At 43.6% G+C, this 16,233-nt stretch overlaps 1 protein-coding gene across 1 annotated transcript in view; it reads left to right on the top strand.

Annotated features, from left to right (window-relative positions):
• suclg1 (succinate-CoA ligase GDP/ADP-forming subunit alph) overlaps positions 1-15,388 on the top strand; it is an 82,050-nt gene extending 66,662 nt beyond the window's left edge. Inside the window, exons 8-9 of the mRNA XM_060828330.1 lie at positions 1,143-1,331; positions 15,147-15,388. Of these exons, the coding sequence (XP_060684313.1) occupies positions 1,143-1,331; positions 15,147-15,173 (216 nt within the window). The 3' untranslated portion in view covers positions 15,174-15,388. The remainder of the gene's footprint in view (positions 1-1,142; positions 1,332-15,146) is intronic.
• Positions 15,389-16,233: the final 845 nt, after the last annotated feature.

Genomic DNA, 16,233 nt, shown 5'->3' on the forward strand with positions numbered 1-16,233 from the left:
AAAACCATTCTACAAATTTTTATAGTTTGAGGATCAGCACTTTGTTCCTGTTGCAAATTATATCTGTGATAATTTTGTAACCTAATCTTCCTCCTCCCTTCTGGGAAGGAGATATTAAATTATGTCCTTCATCAGTGTCATTACTCATGTTGAAGTATTGAGCAGATTTGGAGCTCTCATGCTAACATCTGTACATTTCTAGCTTCTTTGCCATCAATCTCCCTTGCCCTCTAGTTGTACTGCATGATGCCCCTGAGCCCACTGAAAAACTCAGCTTCCCTCCCCTACATCTGCTCTGCTGTCAATATTGTTTGTTTCCACCTCTATCTGTCTCTGTCGTTTCTTCCCCCCCCACTTCAGTTATGAACACTCTCATCCATCCCTTCATACCCAGAGGTTCAACTTCTCAAAATGACTAGACTGTGGTGTCCCTGCGGCCCAACCTCCAAAAAAGGCATTTGAAAGGTAAACGCCACCGTACGCACCTTGGAACAGTTTTCTATGCCTGTTTTCCACCTTTTCACAGGACTGAAATCTCCATGTGGCTGTCACCGACTTCATGTGCCTGCTCTCACCTGGTCATTTGGCTCATCCAACCCTTTGCAACCAGCTCTTTCTGTTGAAAGCATGGACTCCTCAGCTGGTACTGGGCTGATTGTTGGTGGTGATTGAGAAAGATTAATCTCACTGGTCACTGGTCATCTTTGATCACAACCGATGATGGAAGGGCACATTCCCTGAAGCATTAACTCCCCTCTTCCCCCTTTCACACAAACTGCTAGACTTGCTGAGACGTTCTAGCTTCCCTCAATATGACTTGAGTGCCTCACTGAGATGAGGTAGAGGACAGTTAGAATTCTGCTCCATTAGTATGGTACTTGAGTTGTAATTGGGCTGGGTTAGGTAAGGAGAGCAGGTTACCTTCCCTGAAGCATGTTAATGAACTGGCCGAGTTTGTAACGATAAACCTGCAGCTCACTGATGGTGTCACTTCCAACATTATTTTCCTTTTGAAACTGAAGTTAAAAATCTCAGCTCGCAGTGGGAGTTGAACTGTTCGGTCAGTACGATTGGACTGTTAGTCCAGTGAAGCGATCTTTTGTCAGTTTTGATATTAACGTGTTCCTGTTTTTGTTTGACAGGGGCCCAATGCCAAGCCGGTGGTCTCATTCATTGCTGGTCTTACGGCGCCACCAGGTCGGAGAATGGGCCACGCCGGAGCCATCATCGCTGGAGGTAAAGGTGGAGCCAAGGAGAAGATTGCTGCCCTTCAGCAGGCTGGTGTGGTCGTGAGCATGTCCCCTGCCCAACTGGGCAGCACCATACAGAAGGTAAATACTCATCAGTTTCCAGGCAACTCAAGGACCAGCTAGGTTTTGTTACTTGCTGTCTCCTCCATTTGAATTCAGGCCGTGCAAAATCTGCCTCTTCCATAACCAACCAGCAGAGTCGTTCGGGCCATTTAAGTGACTGCTGGGCATGCACGTGGCTGGCAGTGAATTGAGGGGTGCATGGGTTATTATTTTGTTTCATGTTAGGATTACTCCTCGGCACAATATTATGGGCCATAGGGCCTAGTCTGCGCTGTACTTCTCTATGTTCTATGTTCTAATTACTTCCATCTTTGTCAAGTTGATCTTTCAGTGCCGAAAGGTTAGCCGAGGCTTTTCACACTGATAATCGCTTCAAGAGACAATACTTTCTGAGCAGCACTCTTCCTTCTCCTACAGGTTATGATGCAGTTAAAGAGATGCAGGATTCTTATCCCTCCTTTGGCTGTCCTCCTTTTGCCCATTTGAAGCTCCATGGAAGTATTGGCAATACCAGCCCACCTTTTGCTGCTTTCTGTTTGAAATAATTCCCCAGAGGCCAGCATCCTGTCACCAGGTCAACCTTTATTCCCGTGTGCGGAGTACACAGACTCTGACAAGCTCGCTCAGAGACAGTTGTTAGAATAGAGAGAAACCGAAAGAACTACGAATGCCTTTAAGTCGGAAACAAAAACCGAAATTGCTGGAAAAGCTCAGCAGGTCTGCTAACTTCTGTGGAGAGAAATCAGAGTTAATGTTTTGGAACCAGCGTCTTTTCCTCAGAACTGACTGAGTCACCAGACTCTCAACGTAAACTCTGATCTCTCTCCACAGACGCAGCCAGTCCTGCTGAGCTTTTCCAGCAATTTCTGTTGTTTTACCGAGAATAAAGAGACTCTGACCCCTCCCGTTTATTTATTTATTTTTTTCTTAGTCCAAACACCAATAAAAAGTGAAGACACATACAAAAAACAAAGGAAACTAGAGTCCAAGGGCTAAGCCCTACCACAAAATTCACATTATCCTTTTCTCAAAAAAGAGTAAAAAAAAGAGTAACACACAGGCTGTAACCAGCCAGTGAAACAATAACCCCCTAATGAGAACTGAGTTACAGCTGAAACACATTGTTAAACTCCTGATGCACAATAATCAGTCCTCACTAAAAGGAATGCCAGTTAACAAACAGGCTAAATAATTCAGCCAGTTCAGGAATCAGGTTTCCCCTGCCCAAAAAAAGGGAAGCAGAAACTAACAGTAACATACTGACTCTAACACCAGCCAGTATAGTCAGTCCCCTAAATTGAGAAAACCCTGAATCTTCTGTGTTTTTTGAAACCCCCACACTACCGCCTAACTGCGGTAGTGCTTATTTTTTACCCCAGCACCCATGTTGTGAGTGTAGGTGTGAGACACAGGTGTACGAATCTTTATTCAATTCCCACCACCAGGAAGAAAGGAAAACACCCGAGTGGCCTGTGACAAGCAGTGCCCTTCACATCAAAGGGGCAATGCTGTGTGAGCAAACAGTGAAGGGGAGGGCAGGGATTAAATCAAAATGGAGTTGGAGGGGGAAATAATGTGCTCCACTCCCTGCGGTGCGCACCTCTCCCTGAACAACTCCAGGGTGACTCCAGTTTATTTCTGTCAGCCAGGGCTCCTTGATTGACCCAGGTTAACAACCCAAATCTTAGTTAATGAGACCCATCTGGCCTTAATTCCAATCAGTGCGCTTGTACTGTTACAACTTTTCTCCAGAAGGTGCTTTAGGTATTATTAAAAGGTTCAATTTAAATTCAAGAGAAAATCCTGGACTCGCTGTCGCTGTCCTGAACTTAGTGGACATCTGTTGAGCTAGTCTCATCCAATTTGTTTTTCTTATCAAGCTGTTTCCCATTCTCTCTTTCCACAACCAGTTATCGTGCACCACATGGCCACTGTGCACCCACCCCCTCCACCTCTTTGTTGCATTATTCTTGTCAACGTGTTCCTTGTTCTGTCAGATATCTCGTGCGATTGTGCTCAGTATGTGGCTTTGCACTGCGGGGTCTGCAGTTTCTGTCTCTGTGGCAGGCTGGCACACTGAGCTCTGTGATCCTTATTGTGGGGCAGTGTGACACCGTTACCTGCGCATTTGCCTCGTTGCCTGCTGTGCTGATCCTGGGCGTGGTGCATTAATATGTTCCTGAGGTGGTGCAAATGAAGATCGATGCTGTTCTAACGCAACTGCTAACTTTTGTTTCGAAGAAACAAAACAAAAGTTGTCATGCAAGTGTGTTTATATTGCTCTGCTGCTTCTGTCTTAATGACATAACAATTTTCAGGGGAAGAAGTGGATTTCCCTGAAGGTCTGCCGTTTCAGATGGGAACCTCATATTGGGGAGGTGACAGCTTCGTATTATTGCTGAACTGTTAATCCAGTGATGGATTTGCTTCAGTAAAGATTATCATGCTCTAGGGACATGTGTTTGAATCCCGACGCAGATGGTGAATTTCTTTAAAAAAAAATTCACTCGCAAGATGTAATGTCACTGGCTTTGGGATGCAAGCAATGGCCTCATGGTGTTATCGTTGGATTGTTAATGAGCTCCAGGTAATATTCAGGGGACCCCAGTTTGAATCCCGCCACAGAGATGGTAGAATTTCAATTTAAAATATATCTGGAATTAAGAATCTAATGATGACCATGAATCTATTGTCGATTGTCAGGAAAACCCACCTGGTTCACTAATGTCTTTCAGGACGGAAGCTGCCATCCTTACCTGGTCTGGCCTAGATGTGACTCCAGACCCTTGGCAATGTGATTGACTCTTAACTGCCCTCTGGGCAATTAGGGATGGGCAATAAATGTTTGTCTAGTCAGCGACGCCCTCATCCCGTGAATGAATAATGAATGTAAAGCTGTTTTGTTCTTATGAAATGTGAAATTTAACGCTGCGAATTGGAATGTCCGGTGTTTATCCGTATTCCTGGAATGTGTTACTGGAGCCGGAAAGGGGAAACTTTCTCAAAGTTGTGTTTTGTTCTCGAAGCGTTGTCCATTTTATACTTTTCAGGTTTTAAGACATAAGCTTGGCAGGTATGGGAGATGCAAATGTTGGTGTTTACAGCACGGAAAAAAAAAAGGGCCTTTAGCCCTTGTAGGAACAAATTACTGCAAATGCTGGAATCTGTACTGAAAACAAAGAAGTACTGGAGATCACAGTGGGTAAGGCAGCATCCTTGGAGAGCAAACTAACGTTTTGTGTCCAGGCGACTTCATCAGAGTGAATCAATAGTCTTCGTTGTTTCTTTTTAACACATCAGCTCAGATGTGGATTTATTGATGGAATGTTGCTTTGGGATCCATAACCTTGCTGGTTAGAGCTGCATCATACCTTCCCTCAAAGAATTAGACACTTAGGATAATGCAACCATGTGCAGTAGTAACAGATACCGTGAGACTCACTGGCCAAGTCTGACTGTACCTTCAATGCTGTGCAGCACATATTGGTGTCACATTTTCCTCAGTAGAGTGAGTCTGTTGATATAGTTATCTAAAAAAAATGTGAATTCAAGCCCTGCAGCAGCCATTTACAAATTTGTATTCCATTTAAAAAGAAAACAAATTTTATAAAAGCTGCTATTAGTGGAAGTGGCTGTGATGTTATGAGATTGTAATTTTAAACAGCTGGACCACGTGTATTTTCAACAAAAATACAACTGAAGAACTGCGGGAGATAAATAAAAACAGAACGGGCTGCAGAAACTCAGCAGGTCTGGCAGCATCTGAGGAGAGAAGGCAAACTTAATCTTTCAAGTTCAGTGAAGCATCACCTCTGTTTTCCCTCTCCTCGGATGCTGACAGACCTACTGAGGTTCTCCATGACTGACATTCTCAGGCTGGAAATCTGCTATTCCTGGGTCTGACCTCAGGATTGATGGTCAGCTTCCATCTGAAATGGCTGACCTTTCTGCTGAACTCTATAAAGGCAGTTAGGCATGGGCACTAAGTGCTGGTCTCAAAGCGAGAGATGATTTTTGTTTCTGAAATCAAGACGTGCATTCTGGAAGTAATTTCCCACAGCCACCCTTAACCAGTGTCAGTCTTGGTTCAGTTGGTAGCGGTGTACCTTGGTTAGAGGGCACGTGGTTACAGGGGAGGTGATGGCCAAGTGGTATTATCGCTAGTCTGTTAATCCGGGGACCCAGGTTCGAAACCTGTCATGGCAGATGGTAGAATTTGAATTCAGTAAAAATCTGGAATTAAGGGTCTCCTGATGACCACGAATTGATTGTCAGGAAAAACCCAGCTGTTCACTAATTTCCTTCAGGGAATGAAACTGCCATCTTTCTCAGGTCTGGTCTACATGTGACTCCAGACCCACACCCGCGTCCATGTACACAGCCCTAACACTGGGCAATTAGGGATGGGCAATAAATGCTGGCTTAGTCAGCGATGCCTACATCCTGTGATTGAATGAAGAAAAGGTTTTGGTCTCAATTCCTATGACCTGGGCTGTAACTGCAGTGGAGTGCTGCACTATCAGGGGTGCAGTCTTTCAGATGAGGGGTTAGGCCAAGGCTCTGTCTGCTTTCCCAGCTGAGCATGAAACATACCACGTCGAAGTGTAGTGTCCCGATCAATATTTATCTCTCAGTCAACATCACAGAAACAATCTGGTCATGATCACATTGTTATGTGTGGGAGTTGCACTTTCTGAACAATAACAGCGACTTAGTTTTGGAGGTTGTTTGCTGGCTGCAAAGTGTTTTGGGATATCCGATGGTCATGAATGAGGTTAATAGGAATGCAAGTCGTCTTTGTGATAGCATCCAGGCCAACCCATCCCATTTAGTACAACTCATGGTGCAACTCGTGATTAAAGGGAAGAAAACAAAAGCTGCAGATGCCTGAGATCGGAAACAAAAATAAATTCTAGGAGAAATTCAACCGGTCTGGCAGCATCAGGGGAGGGTGAGAAAGCAGAGTCAATCTTTTGAGTCTGGTGACTCTTCATCTGAACTGAGAATGAAGAGGCTGCACTTGTTGATGTTATTGCTTTAGTTTAGTGATTTAACCAGTATTTAATTGCTAGTGTAAAATTACATTAACTTAGAAAATTTAAACAGTGGGTTTTTTCCTCTAATTGATTACAAGGTTACCGTCTCCTCCATATGGTCAGAATTGTCAGTTACCTGCATTTATGTCGTACCATAACTTTGATTCTCTGCTTCATTTTTTTGATTTATTTGCATTGAATATATTTCTGCCTTTTTCTTCATATTGTCATGTTGTCCTGAACTCCCACAAGTCCCAGTCAATTTCCGTTATCTCGCCTGAAATGGCTGATTTATTTTGTTACAAGGCTCTTTTGTTGCTGCCAGGAACCATGCTATGTTCACTCAGTGCCTGCAGTTGTCCAATTCCATGGCTTGTGGCTGATGTTTAACATTATTACAGAATTATAAAGAAGCGATGGCTCTTGGTTTATTCAGTTACTGTACAATGTGTTAATGCTGGCAAATGCCACCAGGTGGCAGCAGAACATCATTTATGTGAGTTTTCATTGCCTTTGTCTGGTAATGACAAAAGGCAAACTCTAAAGACGCAAATGTTAAGATGAGCATGAAGCTTAATAAATTGGCTGTGCAATTACTGTTTGTTGTGCCTACAAATAACTTGGAAATAATGATCGAGAGCAATAGGTTTAAAGGTCCTGCACAATTGCCTTTCACAAGCCAGTTTTATATTTCTTTTAATCCTTGTTCTCAACTCGTCTTTTTTTAAAATTTAATTCACGGGATGAGGGTGTGGTTGGCTGCAGCAGCATTTATTGCCAATCCCTGATTACCCAGAGGGCAACTAACAGTCAACCACATTGCTGTGGTCTGGAGTGGCACGTAGGCCAGCCTGGGTAAGGATGGCAGTTTCCTTCCCTAAAGAGCATTCGTTGACCAAATGGGCATTGAGGGGCTAATGCTCAAAATGTCGACTCTCCTGCTCCTTGGATGCTGCCTGGCCTGCTGTGCTTTTCCAGTGCCACCCTTTTTGACTCTGATCTTCAGCATCTGCAGTCGTCACTTTCTCTGAGATGGGCTTTTCCGTCAATCAGCAATGGATTCACAGTCTCCATTATGTGCCTAATTCCGGATTTGTGTTGAATTTGGATTCCTCCACCTGTTATGGCGAGATTCAAACCTCGATCCCTATAACCCTGGGTCTCTGGATTAACTGTGTCTGGTGATAATGCCTCTGATTTTCATAGAGTTAGAAATGTGTTAATATTTGGTGGTGATTGTAATTCTGCATGGCACCATTCCCGAGGCATTACAATTCTACCGAACCCCCAGCCTAATTCTGGCCGCAGTATGAAGGCCAGATTTTTCAGTTGAGAAACCAGAAAACAGGTACAGAAGATGTTAAAAGGTTCCCTCCCCCACCCCAACCTGGCCATCAAATCCCAGCTCCCTCATGCCTTAGCCCCCCCCATCAGCCCACACTCCTGCCTAGACTCCCCATATAACATCTGTCATTAACTTCTCTCCTTCAGGATTACTGCCCTCTGGTGGCCATGCCATTGTTTCCATGGGCAGACACACCCCTTGACCCCTCCCCCCGCCTTGCTGGAGGGGAACTCCCCAGCTGGCATTGGTGGAATGCTATCAGGTGAGCCTGGTCACAGCTCTTGGGGGGTGGGTTTATATCCTGTCCTGGGCTGGGAAGGTGAGGGGAAATCTCATCCCTCCTCCGTTTTCTGTTCCCGGCACCTTGTCATTGCGGAGGAGTGGACTTTTCAAGTCAGTTGGTGGGTTTGTGGCTGACTTGTTTAATGAGCAACAGCAGAGGAGAGGAGTCAAAAAGTGTGGTGCTGGAAAAACCCAGCTGGTCAGGCAGCATCCAAGGAGCAGGACAGTCAACATTTCGGGCATAAGCCCTTCATCAGGAATGGGCTCGATATGCTCAAAATTTTGACTGTCCTGCTCCTTGGATGCTACCTGACCTGCTGTGAGTTTTGAGAAGATTTGTAGCTCAGGTTGAGGTTCTGGATGTAGGTTTGCTCGCTGAGCTGATAGGTTTGTTTTCAGATGTTTCGTCACCATACCAGGTAACATCCATGAACCTTTGGCTGAAGCACTGGTGGTATGGCCTGCTTTTTATTTACATGTTTAGGTTTCCTTGGGTGGTAATGCCATTTCCTGTGGTGATGTCATTTTGTGGCTAGTTGATGTTCATATATCCTGGTGGCTAGTTTTCTGCTCTTTTTGCTCAATGACATTAAAAAGACATTCCCCACTCTCGCTAGTATCTTTACATCCAGATGAGGAAGGACACCAACTCGACTGGGATGACACCTCCATCCTCAGACAAGCCAGAGACCCGCGCAAGAAGCATGGCATTCTAACCTAAACTCTACCAACAAACACACTGACTTGGATCTCATTTACCACAGCCTGAGAAAAAGAACCTGAAATGACATCACCACAGGAAATGATATCACCACCCCAAGGAAACCCAAACGCATAAATAAAAAGCGGGCCATACCACCAGTGCTTCATCCGGAGGCTCACTGATGATGTTCCCTAGTAGGGTAATGAAATGTCTGAAAACGAACCTTCCAGCTTAGCGAGCAAACCTACGTCCAGAGTAACAGACAGACACAAATATACTTCTGCAGTAAGATGAAGGACAAGAAAACATTTCACTGGGCTAGAATATATTTATAACTATGGTAGGCAGCTATAATTGTTTTAATACGTACTAATGTACATTTTAAATTCCAACAATTAAACTAATTGTGGGAAGAACAGGTTAAAGATGAAATAATTTGTTGAGAGTGGAATTTAATTGTTTTGATGAGTTTTCCAGATTGTTTATTGCCATGGTACTGTATAATTCTTGGAAGCGAGGTGTATTTGTGGAGAGTTATTTATGAAAAGGGTTTTGGCAGTACCTGTAAATGAAATGTTTAAGAACAATTCTGTCACGTTGTCAAGGACTTCCAGCTACCATGCCCCAGCTATTTTTTTTTCTTTGTGTGCCCAGACATGTTTTTTTTTTACAGCAAGTTATTTGACTGTGGAACCTCCCAATCACTGCCGAGTCTAACATCCCCATGTGAACTGACTCCAGAAAGGATTGTCCAATTGGGAACGGGATAGGGAGCAGGGGGCTGGTCAAGTTCCTTGTCTATCCATAAGGTCCATACTTTTTACCCCCCCCCCCCCAAACAAAAAGAAAATTCAAGAGCACCTTCGAATGGAGGATTTCAAGATGAGGAGATATATTTTTAAGGTGAGGGGAAAAGGTGATTCTTATATGGAATGAACTTCTTGAAGTGATGGATGTGGGCACAATTAGAATGTTTAAAAGACATCGGCTTGCTACACGGACAGGAAGGACTTGGAGGGATATGGGCCAGGGGCAGGCAGGTGGGGCTAGTTTAGTTTGGGATTATGTTCGGCATGGACTGGTTGGACCAAATAATCTGTTTCTGCGCTGTACGACATATAACACATCAGGGTTATCGTACCAATTCGACTGAAGGAAACATTGTACGATGCTGAAAACTGAATCAAAGACAGGCTCTGCTGGAAATACGCAGCACAAGTAGTCAGAATATAGAGGTAGGGAGATTTCCGGAGAAACTCAGCAGGTCTGGCAGCATCTGCGCAGAGAGAAAGAGTTCACATTTTAAGTCCAGTTAACCATTTTCAGAACTCAATGCAATTTTGCTTTCTCTCCAATGATGCTGCCAGACCTGCTGACCTTCTCCAGCAGTTTCTATTTTTGTTTCAGATCTTCAGCACCTTAGTTTTGTATTAGATAAAGGGAGATTAACATGAAAATGAAAGGTTGTTGGGGATATGCAGGAATGTAGAGTTGAGATTAAAATCCGATCAGCTGTGATCTTAGTGAATGTAGATCAGACTCAAAGGCCCAAGTGTTTGTATTTAAGGAAATTGGGTTGTGCTCCTTTGGTGATTAATGGCATTTGTTTTTGTGTCATGTCGATTCTAAATTCAAGTTTATGATGGGCAAGAGTTCTTTCTCTTCAGTAAATTGTCTAAATTTAGTAACTAACTAAACATGCTTGTTAGTAACTCCGTTTCATTTCCTATTTATCCATCCATCGTAAAAATGTAAAACCTTGGAATAAGTTTATATCCTGTGTTTCCTACAAAACCTGCTATATGTACAACCACTGGTTTCAAAGGATGGAAGAAATATTGTGCTGCTTATAATCTTTTATTTATGCTGCTTGTCCTAGTCTTATCTGCTTTTGGATTTCTCTTCTCTGCGTGCCTCTGGATAACATATCGTGTGAGCAGGCATTCAGCTGAAAGGCTCACTGTTGTGATACGTGCAGTGGCTCAGTTGCATTGCTGGGTTCCCAGCTGTCCTAGGCAGTAATGTGCAGTGCTCTCACACCATCCTGCACCATGCTAGCTGTGTCCAGCCTGCTGAGCAGCATATATTCCTGTGATGCTCCATGTGTTTCTTGGCACCTTGACTCATCACTTTGACGAATATCCCTTATTAGAGGTATGCGTGTGTGTTTTATTTTAACGGTGATGCATATATCATACCCCCTCAGCAAACCCCCTTCCCTCAATGCCAAAACTCATTTTCTGTGCAGGTTGCTTCAGTCTAAACTGGGTGTATTCTGCCTTCCCTAAGTCAGCAGCCTCAAACCCCTCGGTGTGACTTGCACTGTCGTTGGGCCGTTAGTCAAACTGGGTCAGCCACAGCAGCTTGAATTTAACGGAGTACTTTCAAACGTAGCAAAATGTCCCGAGGCACTTGACGAGAGCGAGATTGGCCAAAACGTAACACCAAAACCACCAGGCAGCTGGGGTGTCCTGAAGGGAAAGCTAAAACGTGGTGGAAGAGGTTATGAAGTGAGTTTCAGAGCTTGGGGCATTCACTGCTGAAGGCATGGAGCAATAGTGTGGGAATACAAAAGGCCAGAATCACAAGGTCAGGCTGCAGATATAACCATGGTGATTACCTTAATCAATGTGACGCTGCGTTCTGGCTGCAGTTCAGTGCTCTTCGTGGAAAAATTGGAATTGCTCATGTGATGTTTCACTTCTTCTGATGAAGAGAAATTGTGGTAATTGGAATGCGGCTGGGCGGATGGATGTCCATTGAGTATGAATTCCATGATTGGGGCTGTGAATTATGGAACCCTGCCTGTCAGATATAAACAGAGTCCCTTCATTTTAGGGACTGACTCATGGAGATGTGCAGTACGGAAACAGACCCTTCGGTCCAACTTCTTCATGCCAACCAGATATCCTAATTAATCGAGTCCCATTTGCCAGCACTTGGCCCATATCCCTCTAAACCCTTCCTATTCATATAACCAGCCAGATGCCTATTAAATGTTATAATTGTACCAGCCTCCACCACTTCCTCTGGCAGCTCATTCCATACACGTACCACCTTCGATATAAAAAGGTTGCCCCTCCGGTCCCTTTTTAAATCTTGCCCCCCTCACCTAAACCTATGCCTTCTAGTTCTGGATTTCCCTACCCTCAGGAAGGACCTTGTCTATTTACCATATCCATGCCCCTCATGATTTTATAAACCTCCACAAGGTCACCCCTCAGCCTCCGATGCTCCAGGGAAAATTAACCCCTACCTATTCAACCTCTCCCTGTAGCTCAAATCCTCCAACTCTGGCGACATCCTTGTAAATCTTTTCTCAACCCTTTCAAGTTTCACAACATCCTTTTGATAGGAGGGAGACCAGAATTTCACACAATATTTCAGAAGTGGCATAACCAATGTCCTGGATGGCTGCAACATGACTCCAAACACCTGTACTCAGTGCTGAAAACATACCAAATGCTTTCTTCACTATCTTGTCTACCTGCAACTCCACTTTCAAGGAGCTATGAACCTGCACTCCAAGGTCTCTATGTTCAGCAGCACTCCCAAGGACCTTACCTTTAAGTGTATAAGTCCTGCACTGAATTACTTTCCCAAAATTGAGCACCTCGCATTTATCTAAATCAATCTCCATCTGCCATTCCTCAGCCCATTGTCCCATCTGATCAAGATCCCGTTGTAATCAGAGGTAACCTTCTTTGTTGTCCACTACAGCTCCAATTTTGATGTCATCTGCAAACTTACTAACTATATCTTCTATGTTCATATCCAAATCATCTTTGTAAATGATCAAAAGTAGAGGGCCCAGCACCGATCCTTGTGGCACTCCACTGGTCACAGGCCTCCAGTCTGAAAAACAACCCTCCACCACCAACCTCTGTCTTCTACCTTTGAGCCAGTTCTGTATCCAAATGGCTAGTTCTCCCTGTATTCCATGAGATCTAACCTTGCTAACCGGTCTCCCATGGGGAACCTTGTCAAATGCCTTATTGAAGTCCATATTGATCACATCAAATGCTCTGCCCTCATCAGTCCTCTTCATTACTTTATTCAAAAAATTCAATTTAGTGAGACATGATTTCCCACGCATAAAGCCCTGTTGACTATCCCTAATCAGCCATGTTGACTATCCTTTCCGAATACATGTAAATCCTGTCCCTCAGGACTCCCTCCAACAATTTCCCACATACTACGTGCGTGTAAATAAAGGGTGAACTTGCTAATGGGACTCTGGCCTCCTTGGACTTGTTTCAGAAATAATATTTAGAGTCAGAGAGTCATCGAGATGTACTGCATGGAAAAAGACCCATCGGTCCAACCTATCCATGCCGACTAGATATCCCAACCCAATCTAGAACCTCCTGCTAGCACCTGGCCCATATCCCTCCAAACCCTTCCTATTCATATACCTATCCAAATGCCTTTTAAATGTTGCAATTGTACCAGCCTCCACCACATCCTCTGGCAGCTCATTCCATACATGTACCACCCTCTGCGTGAAAACATTGCCCCTTAGGTCTCTTTTATATCTTTCCCCTCTCACCCTAAACCTATGCTCTCTAGTTCTGTACTCCCCGATCCCACGAAAAATACTTTGTCTATTTATCCTATCCATGCCCCTCATAATTTTGTAAATCTCTATAAGGTCTCCCCTCAGCCTCCGATGCTCCAGGGAAAACAGCCCCAGCCTGTTCAGTCTCTCCCGGTAGCTCAGATCCTCCAACCCTGGCAACATCCTTGTAAATCTTTTCTGAACCCTTTCAAGTTTCACAACATCTTTCCAATAGGAAGGAAACCAGAATTGCACGCAATATTCCAACAGTGGCCTAACCAATGTCCTGTACAGCCGCAACATGACCTCCCAGCTCCTGTACTCAATACTCTGACCAATAAAGGAAAGCATACCAAACGCCTTCTTCATTATCCTATCTACCTGTGACTCTACTCTCAAGGAGCTATGAACTTGCACTCCAAGGTCTCTTTGTTCAGCAACACTCCCCCTAGGACCTTACCATTAAGTGTATAAGTTCTGCTAAGATTTGCTTTCCCAAGATGCAGGACCTGGCATTTATCTGAATTAAACTCCATCTGCCACTTCTCAGCCCATTGGCCGATCTGGTTCAGATCCTATTATAATCTGAGGTAACCATCTTTGCTGTCCACTACACCTGCAATTTTGGTGTCATCTGCAAACTTTTGGAAAAATAATTTTGAGAGAGACTGTGTGATAGAATTAATTTCAGATTTGATGTTTTAAACTCCAATTCGGTGGGCTAAGGGGAAACAGTAGAGCTCTGGGCATCACTCAGCATTCTGTCCCTAAATAAGAGTCAGCCACATTGCTGTGCGTTTGGAGGTGCAGGTAAACCAGACTAAGTAAGGATTGACAAATTTCCTTCATAAAAGGATGTGAACCAGCATGGTTTTTTAAGACAACAGACAGTGGTTTCATGGTCACCTTTAACATTGCTTTATACTACAGATTTTTTTAACGGACTTCAAATGTAACACACTCTCAGGGGTGGGATTTGAACTGGTGTCCCCTGTAAATTAACCTGGGGTTTGGGATTACTAATTCAGTGGCGTTACCAATGTGCCATCATCTCAGATTAGGAATGTTCATTCTTGTGTTGTAATCCCTGTAACCAGCATCATCGAAGACCCCTCCCACCCCATTATAATCTCTTCTGTCAGGCAGAAGATATCAAAGCTTTAACACAGACCAACAGATTCAAGAACAGCTTCTTCCCTGCTGTTATTAGACTTCTGAAAGGACCTAGGAGAAAGTGAGGACTGCAGATGCTTGAGATCAGAGCTGAAAAATGTGTTGCTGGAAAAGTGCAACAGGTCAGGCAGCATCCAAGGAACAGGAGATTCGACGCTTCGGGCATAAGCCCTTCATCAGGAATGATTTAAGATTCCTAAAGAAGGGCTTATGCTCGAAACATCGATTCTCCTATTCCTTGGAAGCTGCCTGACCTGCTGCACTCTGAAAGGACTTCTCAAATTTCACGTTAATCTTGTTTTTTCTATACCTTTGTTGCAAATGTAACTTTGAATTCCTCACTCTGTTGTATCACCCTATGATCTTTATATGGTATGTCTCTGCCTGTACTGCATGCAAAACAAAACTTTTCACTGTACCTGTGACAATAATAAATCAAATCAAATCAAGATGTTGCGTGGGCAAGTACAGGAATTTAAAACCGTGGAATCTTTTACAGAGGTGTTTGGCTACAGAGATGGGGAGAACTTTAACATCAAAATGCTGTGATAGATCATTATTGAATGAGTAATCTTCTGATTATCTGGACGACAATCGGAAATATTTTATGTTTCTGTTTGACATATGATAAGAGAGAAGTTTCACCTTTTTTAAAACAGGAAGCATGTGGAATTTGGAATTTTTTTTTGCTGAATGAGATGTGCCACTCTGATTTATTTTATCCTTTCTTTTTCAGGAATTTGAGAAGAGGAAACTGCTGTAAATATCCCAAAAATAAGTCTTTTTAACAAGAGAAAGCAACTTCTTGCACAGCTCAGTGCCTAAATCATCCATCTCACTGTTTCAGTCATCTGGATGAAATGACTGAATCTATATTAAAACAGAACAGAGCCATATACATATGTTATGTCTATTTTGTCTGAATCTGTACACTAGATGAAGCACCCACAAAGAAAATAAATAGTTTCAAAAAACAAACTAACTTGTTTTTCTCTCTACTTTGGAACAGATTTTTTTCGCTGTGATAGCTTTTTAGGGACAGGAAATTAAATAATTTGTTATTTTTTTGTTTGTGTATCAACTCCCAAGTCACCACCTCAAGTAAAAGCAAAATACTACAGATTTTGGAGATCTGAAATAAAACCAGCAAGGCTCAAAGGTAGAAGACAGAGGATGGTAGTGGAGGGTTGTTTTTCAAACTGGAGGCCTGTGATCAGTGGAGTGCTAGAAGGGCCCTCTACATTTTGTCATTCACATAAATGATTTGGATGCGAGCATAAGAGGTACAGTTAGTAAGTTTGCAGATGACACCAAAATTGGAGGTGTAGTGGACAGCGAAGAGGGTTACCTCAGATTACAACAGGATCTGGACCAGATGGGCCAATGGGCTGAGAAGTGGCAGATGGAGTTTAATTCAGATAAATGCGAGGTCCTGCATTTTGGGAAAGCAAATCTTAGCAGAACTTATACACCTAATGGTAAGGCCCTAGGGTGTATTGCTGAACAAAGAGACCTTGGAGTGCAGGTTCATAGCTCCTTGAAAGTGGAGTCGCAGGTAGATAGGATAGGTGGTGTTTGGTATGCTTTCCTTTATTGGTCAGAGTATTGAGTACAGGAGCTGGGAGGTCATGTTGCAGCTGTACAGGACATTGGTTAGGCCATTGTTGGAATATTGTGTGCAATTCTGGTCTCCTTCCTATCGGAAAGATGTTGTGAAACTTGAAAGGGTTCAGAAAAGATTTACAAGGATGTTGCCTGGGTTGGAGGATCTGAGCTACAGGGAGAGGCTGAACAGGCTGGGGCTGTTTTCCCTGGACCGTTGG

The sequence above is a fragment of the Hemiscyllium ocellatum genome, chromosome 1, assembly GCF_020745735.1.
Source record: "Hemiscyllium ocellatum isolate sHemOce1 chromosome 1, sHemOce1.pat.X.cur, whole genome shotgun sequence".
NCBI classification, from domain to species: Eukaryota; Metazoa; Chordata; class Chondrichthyes; order Orectolobiformes; family Hemiscylliidae; genus Hemiscyllium; species Hemiscyllium ocellatum.